The sequence below is a fragment of the Xenopus laevis genome, chromosome 5L (assembly GCF_017654675.1).
Source record: "Xenopus laevis strain J_2021 chromosome 5L, Xenopus_laevis_v10.1, whole genome shotgun sequence".
Lineage (NCBI taxonomy): Eukaryota > Metazoa > Chordata > Amphibia > Anura > Pipidae > Xenopus > Xenopus laevis.
Window position 1 is genome coordinate 7,108,065 of NC_054379.1, and position 13,435 is coordinate 7,121,499.

Below are 13,435 nucleotides of genomic sequence, written 5' to 3' on the forward strand. Positions count from 1 at the left end.
TTTTTTTTAATTTGGCTAAAAATAGATGAAATTTTAGTAAAAATGTATTTTGTGCTGAGTGTGAGAAATTATCATTCACTGTAAATTTAAATTTGCCCTCTTTAGTCTATATTCATGGAGTCTATAGTGTTTGAATTTATTTATGATTAAAGATTGCTTAAAAAATATTTAATGTTCTTTGTTTACAGATCTTTCAGTTCACATTATTTTTATATGTTGCCTAACTAAAATTATATATATATATATATATATATATATATATGTATGTATATATGTATATGTGTATATATATATATATATATATATATATATATATATATATATATATATATATATATATATATATATATATATATATATATACATACATTTTTTTTTTTTTTTGCAATGGTAATTTTTTGCATTTTCATAACAAAGTAAAATACATTAATCCACATTATGGATATACAGGTATGGGATCGGTTATCCAGAATTCCTGGAATCCGGATAAGGTTTTTTTTGGATTGTCATACCTTAAAGTCTACTAAAAAAGAAATTAAACATTAAATAAACCCAATAGGCTGGTTTTGATTCCAATAAGGATTAATTATATCTTAGTTGGGATCAAGTACAAGCTACTGTTTTATTATTACACAGAAAAAGGAAATAATTTAAAAAAAATTTAATTATTGGATGAACACAGTCTATTGGAGATGGCCTTCTCGTAAATTCTAAGCTTCTGGATAACAAGTTTCTGAATAACAGTTCCAACACCTGTACCCCAAATGTTGTGAAAATATACCATATACAGATATGAGATCTGTTATCTGGAAACCTGTTATCCAGAAAAGCTCCGAATTATCTTATAGACTCCATCTGCAAAACACCAGGTCCTAAGCATTCTGGATTACAGGTCTTGTACCTGTATTTGCTGCAAAAAATCTGAATCTTTTTCAAAATTTTCATTTGTAACGTACATTTTAAGGTGTCACGTACATTTTAAGATGTCTGATAATGAGTTTAAGGGGGTTATTTACTAAAATCTGAATTTATCTCATATTTTATTTTAAAAAAAAAACCTCAACCAAACTCCAGTGCCCAATTCTTTGTTTATTTATAAATAAAAAAACTCAATTTAATCCGATCGCAGAAAAACTCAAATTTTTGAGACCTTTTTCCCCAAATCGCTCAAGGTTTTGCCCGAAAACCCTGAAAAAGTTGGATTTTCAGGCTGAACCCAGCGCAGACCATGAAAAATTCAAATTGATATAGGTGCCTCTCTTATTCACTTATGCAAGATCCCGACAGGTTTGAGTTTCAGATTCTGGCTTTTTGCAGCAATGGGCTATAATAAATCTCGAAAAAAAGAGTTTTATTTCCCCCCCCTCTAGAAATTTGTGTTTTCTAGTTAAAATTTTTTTTTCAAGATTTTGACATTCGGATTTTTATAAATCCCCTAAATTCCATTATGTTTGATCTCTTTAGAAAGGTGCCCAATAACCTAAAAACCTTCTGTTTGACTAATCGTGTGCCAAATATCCAGATATTTCAGCTCACCACCAGCTATGGTTTATTTTTTATTTATTAAAACAGAGCCTGTAAGATGCAGTGCATAAATCAATTTATAGAAAAGCTACACTAATAAGCAATGTAGATTTAATTTTAATTATTCAATTCACTGTATTTTTACGAGATAGTTAATAAAAAAACTGATACAAATCACTTGATTGGAACTGTATTTATTAAGAAATGAGTTTTTGTGTGTCTGCACAAGTGTGTATAGGTTTTTTTGGGTTTGTCACCTGACTGAGGCTCCTGCTGAATGTCAAGAAATGGCCAATATGAATGTTGACTTGATAAGTTTATGTTTTGGGTATTTTGCGTGTCATCTGTCTCTGCCGTTTATGTTTACACACAGATTCTGGCCATAAACCGAGGGGAAAATCTGAAAATCCTGACAGTAAAGGTCAATGTTCCTGACAGGGTGAAGGATGCTTTCTGTCGGTGGTGTGTGAATGAAAGGTATGTATTCTCCTAATGTATTCTCTCTAATGTATTCTCTTAATGTATGTGTGTATTTGCCATTATACAAATATCAGATTTGTAGCTTGGATTCTGTGATTTTTTTTAATGCAGGGAAACAGTTTGAATAAGACTTGTGCTTAAAATGTGCTTTAAAAAACGCTGTTTGGTTTCTCTGTGCTGGGAAAAAACAAAATCCAGTATGGCTTGAGGCCATGGAATCCAACGGCTCCACGAGAGGGAACTTGTGACTTGTCATCTTCTATAAGGACCATGCGGAACACTCACCCTTAGCAAATATGGCACAGTTAATGTATAGAGCGAGAAAGTTCATGTAAAGGAGCAGCCAGTGTTATAAGTAACCATTGTGAAGCACTTCTTGTTGTTCTCAACATTTAAGGGCAGATTCAGGGCCGCCATTAGCAATCACGGGGCCGCGCCCAAGCCCCACCCAGATCCCACCCACTCCACATCACAGTTCAAAGACCACACAGACATCAGTGCTAAAAAAAGTAAACCCCCCCCCACACACACACACACACAAGTTATAAAAAGCTATTGATGGTCAGGGCCCCCTTAGTAGTTAAAAAAAAAAAAAAAAAACATTGTCGCCAGGGCCCCCTATAAAAGTTTTTTTTATAAAAAAGCATTAGGGCCCCCCTTTACAAGTTTAATAAAATTGGAGCCCAAAAAATATTTTTTAAAAAAACATTGGCGCCAGGGCCCCCCATAAAAGTTTTTTTTTTTTTTTTAAAAAAAAGCAAGTGAAAAAAAATTGGAGCCCCTGAGGCCAGCTGAAATACTCAGGAGGAGTATCAGCCCCTACGCTGACATTTGCATCCTGTCCTGTTTGCATCCGGAACAATTGTTTTAGCTCTAGTACAGGCACACGCAGGTTAATTTTGGCACCAGCAACTGGGCCGGCACAATTGTTTTGGGTACAGACAGGACAGAATACTAATGCCAGTGTAGGATCTGATTCTCACCCTGTTTTGCAGTAGCTGAGATTGCAGTCACTTTTAATCATTCCTATACCAACAGTTTGCTTGGGGAGAAACTGCAATATCCCACAATGCCCTCTGTTGGGTATATGAAAGAATAACAGTGACTGCAATATCACACAGCGCCCTCTGTTGGTTACATGAAGGATTAACAGTGACTGCAATATCACACAGCGCCCTCTGTTGGTTATATGAAGGATTAACAGTGATGGCAATATCACACAGCGCCATCTGTCGGTTATATGAAAGATTAACAGTGACTGCAATATCACACAGCGCCCTCTGTTGGTTATATGAAAGAATAACAGTGACTGCAATATCACACAGCGCCCTCTGTTGGTTATATGAAAGAATAACAGTGACTGCAATATCACACAGCGCCCTCTGTTGGTTATATGAAGGATTAACAGTGATGGCAATATCACACAGCGCCCTCTACACGTGGTAGTGGGACAATGCACACAGTAATCTGTTTGGCAATTCTCTGTCACCATCAACTTTGCAAAGAAGTCCGGTTGATCACTGGGGGGGGGGGATTTGGCGGAATGTGCGCTGCTGGGAGACAGGGCTGGGAGACTAGGCTTATACGCAAGTCAATACGTTTTCCCAGTTTTCGTAGGTAAAATTAGGTACCTCGGCTTATACTTGGGTCGGCTTATACTCGAGTATATACAGTAGGCATTATCCTATGTAATTAAATTAACCTGGCGATATGTATTTAAATTCTTAATTTTGGATGTTTTATTAAACATTCATTTTCATTTGCAGGTGGAGACCAAAACAGTACGCAAGGCCAGATCTCATGAAAATACTGCATAACTCTGTTGAAGATTCATACAAGCGACTGATATATCCTCTTCTTTGCAGGGAATACAGGTTTGTGTGCAAGACTTGTGATATATCCCCCAACACACTGGAAATGTAGATTAGTTGACACATAATGATAAAAGGCACCAAATGATAAACATGAAATGTATATGCAGGTCTTCTACATGGTGGGAATTCAGGTTGACCTGTACTAGGGGCCACACATTGTATGGCTGCCTTTCTATTGTTCCAGTTAGTTGTGCAGAGTACAATAGGAAGTGAATAGAAGCTACAGCAAATTTGGGTTCAGATTCAGTTCTCAACAAACCTAAATTCTTCATGAAAGATTCAGCCGAATCCCAAAATAATGGATTTTTCTAGTACAGATAATTGTACAACTAGTTGGTACAGGTTACCTGACAACACATTTTGCCCATCTTGCTGCATAATCCCCTTTATAACTTTAGTTCGGATAAATTCTAGAACTATTTACACTTTGTATTTGTTTATATTGAAAGGGTAAGTGTACATGTATTTTATTTAAAATTTTGTTTAATAAATACAATGAAAATATTAAGGGGTGGATGTCTGATACCTCCCCTTAGTTTCTATGGAAGTGTTAGTAAATTGCCTAGGCTGGAGTTGCCATTCTGGCTGACTGGCAGGAAGGTTTCTTAAGGTGACTGCACATGTGAAGATCCGCTTGTTTGAAGAGGTCACCAAATGAGCAGACCTTGCCCCTATATGTCCGGCTTTAGCGGGCAATATGGTGCTGATCCGATTGTTGGCTGTAGGGCTCAAAGATAGGATCACAACGTGGGGAATGCTGATGGCCGTTGTGAGGGACGCATCAACGAAACGATTTTTCTTGATTTTTAAATCTGCCCAAACAACATCTGGCCGATTTTTGGCAGGGAAGCCCGTCAGAGGGCCCCATACACTGACCAATAAACTGTCAACTTGGTCTCTCAGCAGCTTTTATTTCCCCATGTATGGCCACCTTGAATTCTTTATTTTTCTATTTTATTGTGTTTTTTTACCTTTATAAAAGGGCAGAAAGGGGAGTAGCCAGTCAAATAGGGGAATTTTTGGACCATATCAGGAACAGTTCTCTTGGTTTTGTCACCGCCAGAAATTAAGCATAAAAATTTCTACTTAAGCATTCCCCCAAACTAAGCACAATTTAGCAGGAACAGTCTAAAGTTTGCCCATGCTTTTAAAGGGCATGTAAAGGCAAAAAAATGAAATCCCATTTTTACTTTCTTTAATGAGAGAAACCTATCTCCAATATACTTTAAAGAATGTGTACAGTTTTTAGAAGAAACCTGAATGTATGCAGTGAAATTCTCCTTTCATTTACTACTGTGGATAGAAATTGTCAGACAGTCCCTAACTGCTCTGCAGGGAAACAATCATACTTATGAACAGCAGGGGGAGCCCCCGCCTTACTTCCCAGCCATGCAGAACTCAAGCAGCTTTGTTTGTTCCCCTGTAGAGCAGTCGGCGACTGTGTAGATATTTGTATTGAATTTTATTTTTGCCTTTACGTCCCCTTTACTGTTTCCAACTCCAGCTGCAGGGACAAAGATCATGGAGCCAGATTTAAACAGATAAACTGTTTTTTTTAAGTTTGTATTAAACAATACAAAAACTAAAAAACTAAAATCCACATTAGATTACATGACAACACAGGGCCCAGTGCAGTCTGTATGTTCTGATTATTAATCAGTCTTGCTGTATCGGCTTCTGGCAGATATTATTTGACTTGTGCTGTTTTGATAATTTATGACGATCCCTAAGCAGTCCAGATCACACTGAGCATGTGCACAGTCTTGGTCTTGCAAAGATGTATAACAAAGTTACAAGATGGTGACCCCCTGTGGCCAACTTTGGAAGCATAAATCATTTGTTTGATTAGGCTTGTGGTGCAGTAAGTTCATGTTTATATTTAGTATACAAAATACAGCATTTCTAGCCTTATTCTATTTTAGACTTTACTTCCCCTTTAAGCTTAGAAATATGCAGCTTACATTTAAGGATTAGCTTCTGCTTATTATAGCACTTCTTAAAATGATAATTGACAGCTACTTTATAGCTTTTATTGAACCAAATGGTTTTTGTTATGAGTCGCATAGTTCAGTGCCCTATAAAACGAGATCTGCTCTGTTTTGAAAGGGTGCGTTTACTGAAGCGTTCTCAGAGAGCTCAGGATTTACTGATCCAGCACAAGAATCATTTCATTTTGATCTTATCTGCAGCATATAAAATCTTCCTTGTGTTGCGTTTGGCAGCTTGGAGTGCAGGGAAGGATCTTTGCAAAGATAAAAATCTCGAGGTCAAATGAAAATATTTGGCATTCCGGTATTTTTTTGTTCGTAGTATTCCAGAAAAAACATTTTAGAACTTGTGATGCAAACGTAGCGGATTTTAAACCAAAAACAGACTTCAGTCCTATACATATCTTGCGGTTCTCACATTATATTGCCATTGCTAGTATGATTTGTTCTTAATTTGAGTTGTTCACCTTTGAGTTAACTGTTAGTATGATGTAGAGAGTGATATTCTGAGACAATTTGCAATTGGTTTTCATTTTTTATTATTTGTGGTTTTTGAGTTATTTATTCAGCAGCTCTCCTGTTTGCAGTTTCAGCCATCTGGTTGCTAGAGTCCAAATTCCCCTAGCAACCATGCATTGATTTGAATAAGAGACTGGAATATAAATAGGAGAGGCCTGAATAGAAAGATAAGTAATAAAAAGTAGCAATAACAATACGTGTGTAGCCTTACAGAGTATTTGTATTTAGATGGGGTCAGTGACCCCCATTTCAAAGTTTTCACCTTAAAAAAAATTGGAAAATTTGAATTCGAATTTTCAATTCGAACCATAATAAATCTGCCCCTTGATTTCCTTTCCAGACAAGCAGATCTATTAGTGCATGGTCAGCGTTACTGTAAATGTCAACTAATAACATGATTTCCTTTATACTGACAGGTCAAAATTAACTTCAGATGCAGAGAAAGAATCCATAATGATGTTTGGACGAAACCTGCGACAGTTGCTTCTTGCAAACCCCGTTCGTGGGCGGACGATAATGGGGGTTGATCCTGGGTATAAACATGGCTGCAAGCTTGCGATCATCTCCCCCACTAGTGAGTACTGGGAACTAAAAAGGCTTCTGTTGTGAATGTGGAGTGTGTTCTGCCTAGGGATGCACCGAATCCACAATTTTGGATTCGGTCGAACCCCTGAATCCTTCGTGAAAGATTCTGCCATATACCGAACCAAATCTGAATCCTTCGTGAAAGATTCTGCCATATACCAAACCAAATCCGAATCCTAATTTGCATATGCAAATTAGAGGTGGGAAGGGGAAAACATTTTTTACTTCAGTGTTTTGCTATTTCCCTCCCCGCCCCTAATTTGCATATGCAAATTCAGATTCTGGCCAGGCAGAAGTTTTCGGCCGAATCCTTGGACCTCTCCCGTTGACTTATACATGAATTTGGCAGGTTTTATGGGGCGAATAGTAGAATTTGAATTCTTAAAGGGCCAGAGTTTTTAAAAAAATTCTAATCGAGTTTGGATAATGCACTAGTCGAATTTGACAGTTTAGACCATAAAAAAAAATTGAAAACGACCTTTAATAGATCTGCCCCTTAGTGTAATTGAAATTGTATCAATATTACTCATTTTGTGGTGTCTATCTGCCACATATGCTACTTTAAATGCAGATATGCATTGAATTACGGAAAGACCATCTCCCATAGACTCCATTTTATCCAATAATCAAAATTTTTAAAAATGATTTCCTTTTTCTGTGTAATAATAAAACAGTCGCTTGTACTTGATCCCAACTAAGATATAATTAATCCTTATTGGAGGCAAAACCAGCCTATTGGGTTTATTTCATGTTTATATGATTTTCTAGTAGACTTAAGGTATGAAGATCCCAGCCAGCCAGAGCAGCTCATTTAGCATTTACCCGGCATATGTAATTTATCCTCAGGTTGGACTAGCCCCACAAGCTGCCATAGCTTAAAGAGGTTGTTCACCTTTAAGTTGACTTTTAGTATGTTATAGAATGGCTAATTCTAAGTAGGGATGCACCAAATCCACTATTTTGGATTCGGACGAACTCCCGAATCCTTTGGGAAAGTTTTGGCCGAATACCAATCTGAATCCTAATTTGCATATGCAAATTAGGGGTGGGAAGAGGGAAAACATTTTTTACTTCCGTGTTTTGTGACAAAAAGTCACGCTATTTCCCTCCCCGCCCCTAATTTGCATATGCAAATTAGAATTCGGTATGACCGGGCAGAAGGATTCAGCCAAATCCGAATCCTGCTGAAAAAGGTTGAATTCCGAAAAGAATCCTGGATTCAGGGTATCAATAATTCTAAGTAGCTTTTTAATTGGTCTTCATTATTTGTAGTTTTTGAATTAATTGCCTTTATCTTCTGACTCGTTCTGGCATTCAATTGGGGGGTCATTGACCCCATCTAAAAAACAAATGTTCTGTAAGGCTACAAATATATTGTTATTGTTACTTTTTATTATTCATCTTTCTATTCAGGCCTCTCCTATTCATATTCCAGTCTCTTATTCAAATCAGTGCATGGTTGCTAGGGGAATTTGGACCATAAAAGGTTAAACTTGATGGACCTGTGTCTGTGTAAGTAAGGTTGTCTTTTATCAACCTTACTTACTACTATGTTACTATAGCAACCATATTGCCGAAATTACAAACTGGAGAGCTGCTGAATAACTGAAAAACCACAAATAGAAAATGAAATCCAATTGTAACTTGTCTCAGAATATCCCTCAAATGCTTTATCTCTTTATCTGTTGTCTAATTCTTTTATAGTGGTTCCAAATAATCCATGCCATTGAGAATGAGTGTTCTGTAAAGCCCCCCCCCCCCCATATACACGTTTTTTCTTTGTGTTCATTAGATCAGATCCTGCACTCGGATGTTGTGTACCTGCACACTGGTCACGGACGTGGTATCCATGAAGCAGAGAAGATTAAGAGGCTTCTACTTAACTTCAAGTATGTCAAATGTATTATTTATTTTAAGTTTTAAATTGTAATATATATTACAATGGGCCACAGCATTTCCACACTTAAATATTACAGACGTGTGACAGGCAGCCCTCTATATTTTCATGGATATCCAGAAGTGAATCCTGTAGGCTTGGCCTTCCTTTGCACAGCTTGCTTTGTAATCAGCCCAGGAATTAAAGGGGAACTATCATGAAAATGAAAATTTAATATAAGCTTCATCATACTGAAATAAGAAACTTAATCTAAATCTTAATCTAATTACAATCTGAAATATCGTTTCTGAAATAATCAAGTTCCTCTCTCAGCATCTGTTTCTCTTCATTCTCTCTTCATGCAGCAGTTGGGTGTCAGATATTCACTGACAGTTAGATCCAATATATCTTATAGGGAGGCTCCTTTTGCCTAGAAGATGTATTAGAGCTCACTCTATTAAAATCACCAGACATCATGTCTCTCTACATGCAGGATTTGTACAAAAGTTTTTTAATTAGATTTTGTTTGTTCTGGAATCAGTTATTTGAGTGAGCTCTAATACATCTTCTAGGCAAAAAGAGCCCCCCTATAAGATATATTAGATCTAACTGTCAGTGAAGATCTGACACCAATTGCTGCATGAAGAGAGAATGAAGAGAAACAGATGCTGAGAGAGGAATATTGAAGATAAATTTTATTATTTCAGAAATGATGCAGAATATTTAATTGATTGTATTTACAAAGTTTCATATTTCAATATAATGAAAATAAGTAAAAAGTTAGGGGCATTTCCCCCGGGGGGCAGCAAGGCTTGGGGGAGGAGGGAGGGGGTCTATGTGGGGTAGGGTTGTTTTTTTTTAATAAAGGGTTTGTTTCTCCTTTATTGAATCACTGTAGAGACCCATAGGCAGTTCTTTCTAATAAAGAAATGAAAAATAAAGACACTGGTTAGTAAATTCAGCCTTGGTTACAGCCCCAAATCCCATTCTAGACAATGATGTCTGGAATTTTCTTCAAGATAGGTTAATTGTTAGCCTTTCAGTACAACACAGACTATAATGCAGAATTTGTTCCTTAATTAGCCTGTGTGGCTTTTTCAAAGTCAACACAAAGGGAGTAAGATACATGTTGTAATTAGTGCAAGGTTAATTGATCAATTAAGTGTTACTTAAATAAACACGTCCCCTTGTGAGCCACATTCCAGATAATTCTCCACTTCACCATGCGTGTTTGTTTTGACATAGTCAATTACAGTAATGTATCAGTTTGTCTGTCTAATGGGGATTTTTTTTAACAGCTGAGATGTATTTGTTGCAGCGCATCTACATTAAAGGGCTCTCTTCTTTTATGCCTTTTTTTTTTACATGTGGCTCTGAGTCTTAAGGGAAATAGTAATTGCCTGTATCATGTATTGGAAATTAACGCTGTCAACAGATTGTATTAATTTCCTTCATAAGGCACGTGCTATCTCAAACATACAAAATTAAATACAGGTATGGGACCTGTTATCCAGAATGCTCGGGACCTGGAGTTTTCCAGATAAGGCAGGGGTCCCCAACTTTTTTCACTCGTGAGCCACATTGAATTGTAAAGAGAGTTGGGGAGCAACACATGTATGCAAAAAATGTCTTGCTGTGCCAAATAAGGGCTGTGATTAACTATTTGGTAGCCCATATTTGGACTGGTGCTTTCAAGGAGGCTCTTTGGCAGTACACCTGGTGTTAATTCAGCCAAAACTTGCTTCCAAGCCTGGAATTCAAAAATAAACTCCTGCTTTGAGGCCACTGGGAGCAACATCCAAGGGGTTGAAGAGCAACATGTTACTCACGAGCTACTGGTTGGGGATCACTGAGATAAGGGATCTTCCTGTAATTTAAACATGAAATAAACCCAATAGGCTGGTTTTGCTTCCAATAAGGATTAATTATATCTTAGTTGGCATCAAGTACAAGCGACTGTTTTATTACTACACAGAAAAAGGAAATCATTTTAAAACATTTTGATTATTTGGATAAAATGGAGTCTATGGGAGACGGCCTTTCCGTAATTGGAGCGTTCTGGATAACAGGATTCACGGATAATGAATCCTGGATTGGGAACCCCTCTCAGCCTGCATTCACTTTCAACAAAAACGATAGTGGTATGTCTTTCATTTCCCAAGAACATCTGAGTACTGGGGGGTTTTCTGAACAAAGATTTTTAGTGAAGCAGTATTCAGCTGTATGGAATTAAATCAAATGTGAAAAACTGGCTGTGCAAAAATGTGGGTACCCTTGTAAATTTGATAATTTGAATGCATGTAACTGCTCAATACTGATTACTGGCAACGCCAAATTAGTTTGATTAGCTTGTTAAGTCTTGAACTTCATAGGCAGGTGTGTCCAATCATGAGAAAAGGTATTTAAGGTGACCAATTGCAAGTTGTGCTTCTGTTTGACTCTCCTCTGAAGAGTGACAGCAACTCTCAAAAGATCTGAAAACAAAGATTGTTCAGTATCATGGTTTAGGGGAAGGCTACAAAAAGCTTCTCAGAGGTTTAAACTGTTGGTTTCAACTGTAAGGAATGGAATGAGGAAATGGAAGGCCACAGGCACAGTTGCTGTAAAACCCAGTTCTGGCAGGCCGAGAAAAATATGCGGAGGCTTGTGAAAATGGTTACAGAAAACCCAAAGATCAAAGATTCAAAGACCTGCAAGAACATCTTGATGCAGGTGTATCTGTACATCGTTCTACAATTCAGCACAATTTGCACAAAGAACATGTGTATGGCAGGGGGATGAGAAAGAAGCCCTTTCTGCACTCACACAAACACAAGCAGAGTCACTTGTTGTATGGAAAAGCTCATTTAGACAAGACACAGTCATTTTGGAACAAAGTGCTTTGAACTGATGAGACAAAAGTTGAGTTATTTGGTCATAACAAAAAGCAATTTGCATAGCGGAAGAAAAACACTGCATTCCAAGAAAAACACCGTTCCATCATGCTGTGGGGCTGTGTGGCTAGTTCCTGGACTGGGGCCCTTGTTAAAGTCCAGGGTGGGATGAATTCAACCCAATATCAACAAATTCTTCAGGATAATGTTCAAGCATCAGTCACAAAGTTAAAGTTACGCTGCAGGGGTTGGATATTCCAACAAGACAATGACCCAAAACACACTTGGAAATCTACAAAGACAGTTATGCTGAGGGAGAAGTACAATATTCTGGAATGGCCGTCACAGTCCCCCGACTTGAATATCATCGGAAAATCTATGGGATGATTTGAAGCATTCTGTCCATGCTCGGCAGCCATCAAATTTAACTGAACTGGAGAGATTTTGTATGGACGAATGGTCAAAAATAGCCACATCCAGAATCCAGACACTCATCAAAGGCTATAGGAGGCTGTTACATTTGCAAAAGGAGCTCAACTAAGTATTGATTTAATATCTTTGTTGGGGTGCCCACATTTATGCACCTGTCTAATTTTGTTATGATGCATATTGCACATATTCTGTTAATCCAATAAACTTTGTCACTTCTGAAATACTAGTTTCCATAAGGAATGTTATATATTAAAAGGAAGTTGCTACTTTGAAAGCTCAGCCAATGATAATCAAAACTCCAAAGAATTAAGAGGGGTTCCCAAACTTTTTCATATGACTGTATCCCTAGTCTTATATAGATTCGTTAGGGCTATAGCTGTAATCACTCCTGCCCTTGTTATTGAGTTTGAACAATCTCTTGTCAGACAACTTTGCAGCTATTCTGCAGGGTAACTGACCCGATGCAGAACTCTACCTTTACCAGCGCTGATTTTTGGCAGTTCCCTCACCATACGTGTGGTCTGTGGGTACCCTGCTTGGGTACACTGGCCAGCTGTAGAATTGCATTTCTCCCAAATCCTAAAGTTTAAAGGGCATGTAAAGGCAAAAAAATAAAATCCCATTTTTACTTTATTTAATGAAAAAGAATCCTATCTCCAATATACTTTAATTTAAAATTATATACCGTTTTTATAAGAAACCTGACTGTATGTAGTGAAATTCTCCCTTCATTTACTGCTGTGGATAGGAATTGTCAGACGGTCCCTAACTGCTCTGCAGGGAAACAATCATACTTATGAACAGCAGGGGGAGCCCCCGCCTTACTTCCCAGCCATGCAGAACTCAAGCAGTGTAGAGATTTGTATTGGATTTTATTTTTGCCTTTTCATCCCCTTTACTGTTTCCAATTCCAGCTGCAGAGACAAAGATCATGGAGCCAGATTTAAACTGATAAACTGGGATTTTATTTGGAGGATTATTTTACTGCAGCCACTGGTTCTGCAGAGTTGGAGAAAGTTTGTATTAAACAATACAAAAACTATAAAATCCACATTAGATTACATGACAACACAGGACCCAGTGCAGTCTGTATATTCTGATTATTAATCAGTCTTGTGTATCGGCTTCTGACAGATATTATTTGACTTGTGCTGTTTTGATAATTTATAATTATCCCGAAGCAGCCCAGACCACACTGAGCATGTGCACAGTCTTGGGCTGGAGTATGGTCTGCCCATATGGACCCACCCAGGACTATATGGGGGACTATATGGGGGTTATATA

General features: G+C 37.5%; 1 protein-coding gene across 2 annotated transcripts in view; it reads left to right on the plus strand.

The window, feature by feature from the left end:
* The window catches only part of LOC108716424 (S1 RNA-binding domain-containing protein 1), a 133,623-nt gene that overhangs the window by 21,550 nt on the left and 98,638 nt on the right, over window positions 1–13,435 (plus strand). For both annotated transcript variants that reach the window (XM_018262543.2, XM_041562494.1), the window contains exons 10-13: window positions 1,898–2,001; window positions 3,771–3,878; window positions 6,802–6,959; window positions 8,763–8,859. In XM_018262543.2, the coding sequence (XP_018118032.1) occupies window positions 1,898–2,001; window positions 3,771–3,878; window positions 6,802–6,959; window positions 8,763–8,859 (467 nt within the window). The remainder of the gene's footprint in view (window positions 1–1,897; window positions 2,002–3,770; window positions 3,879–6,801; window positions 6,960–8,762; window positions 8,860–13,435) is intronic.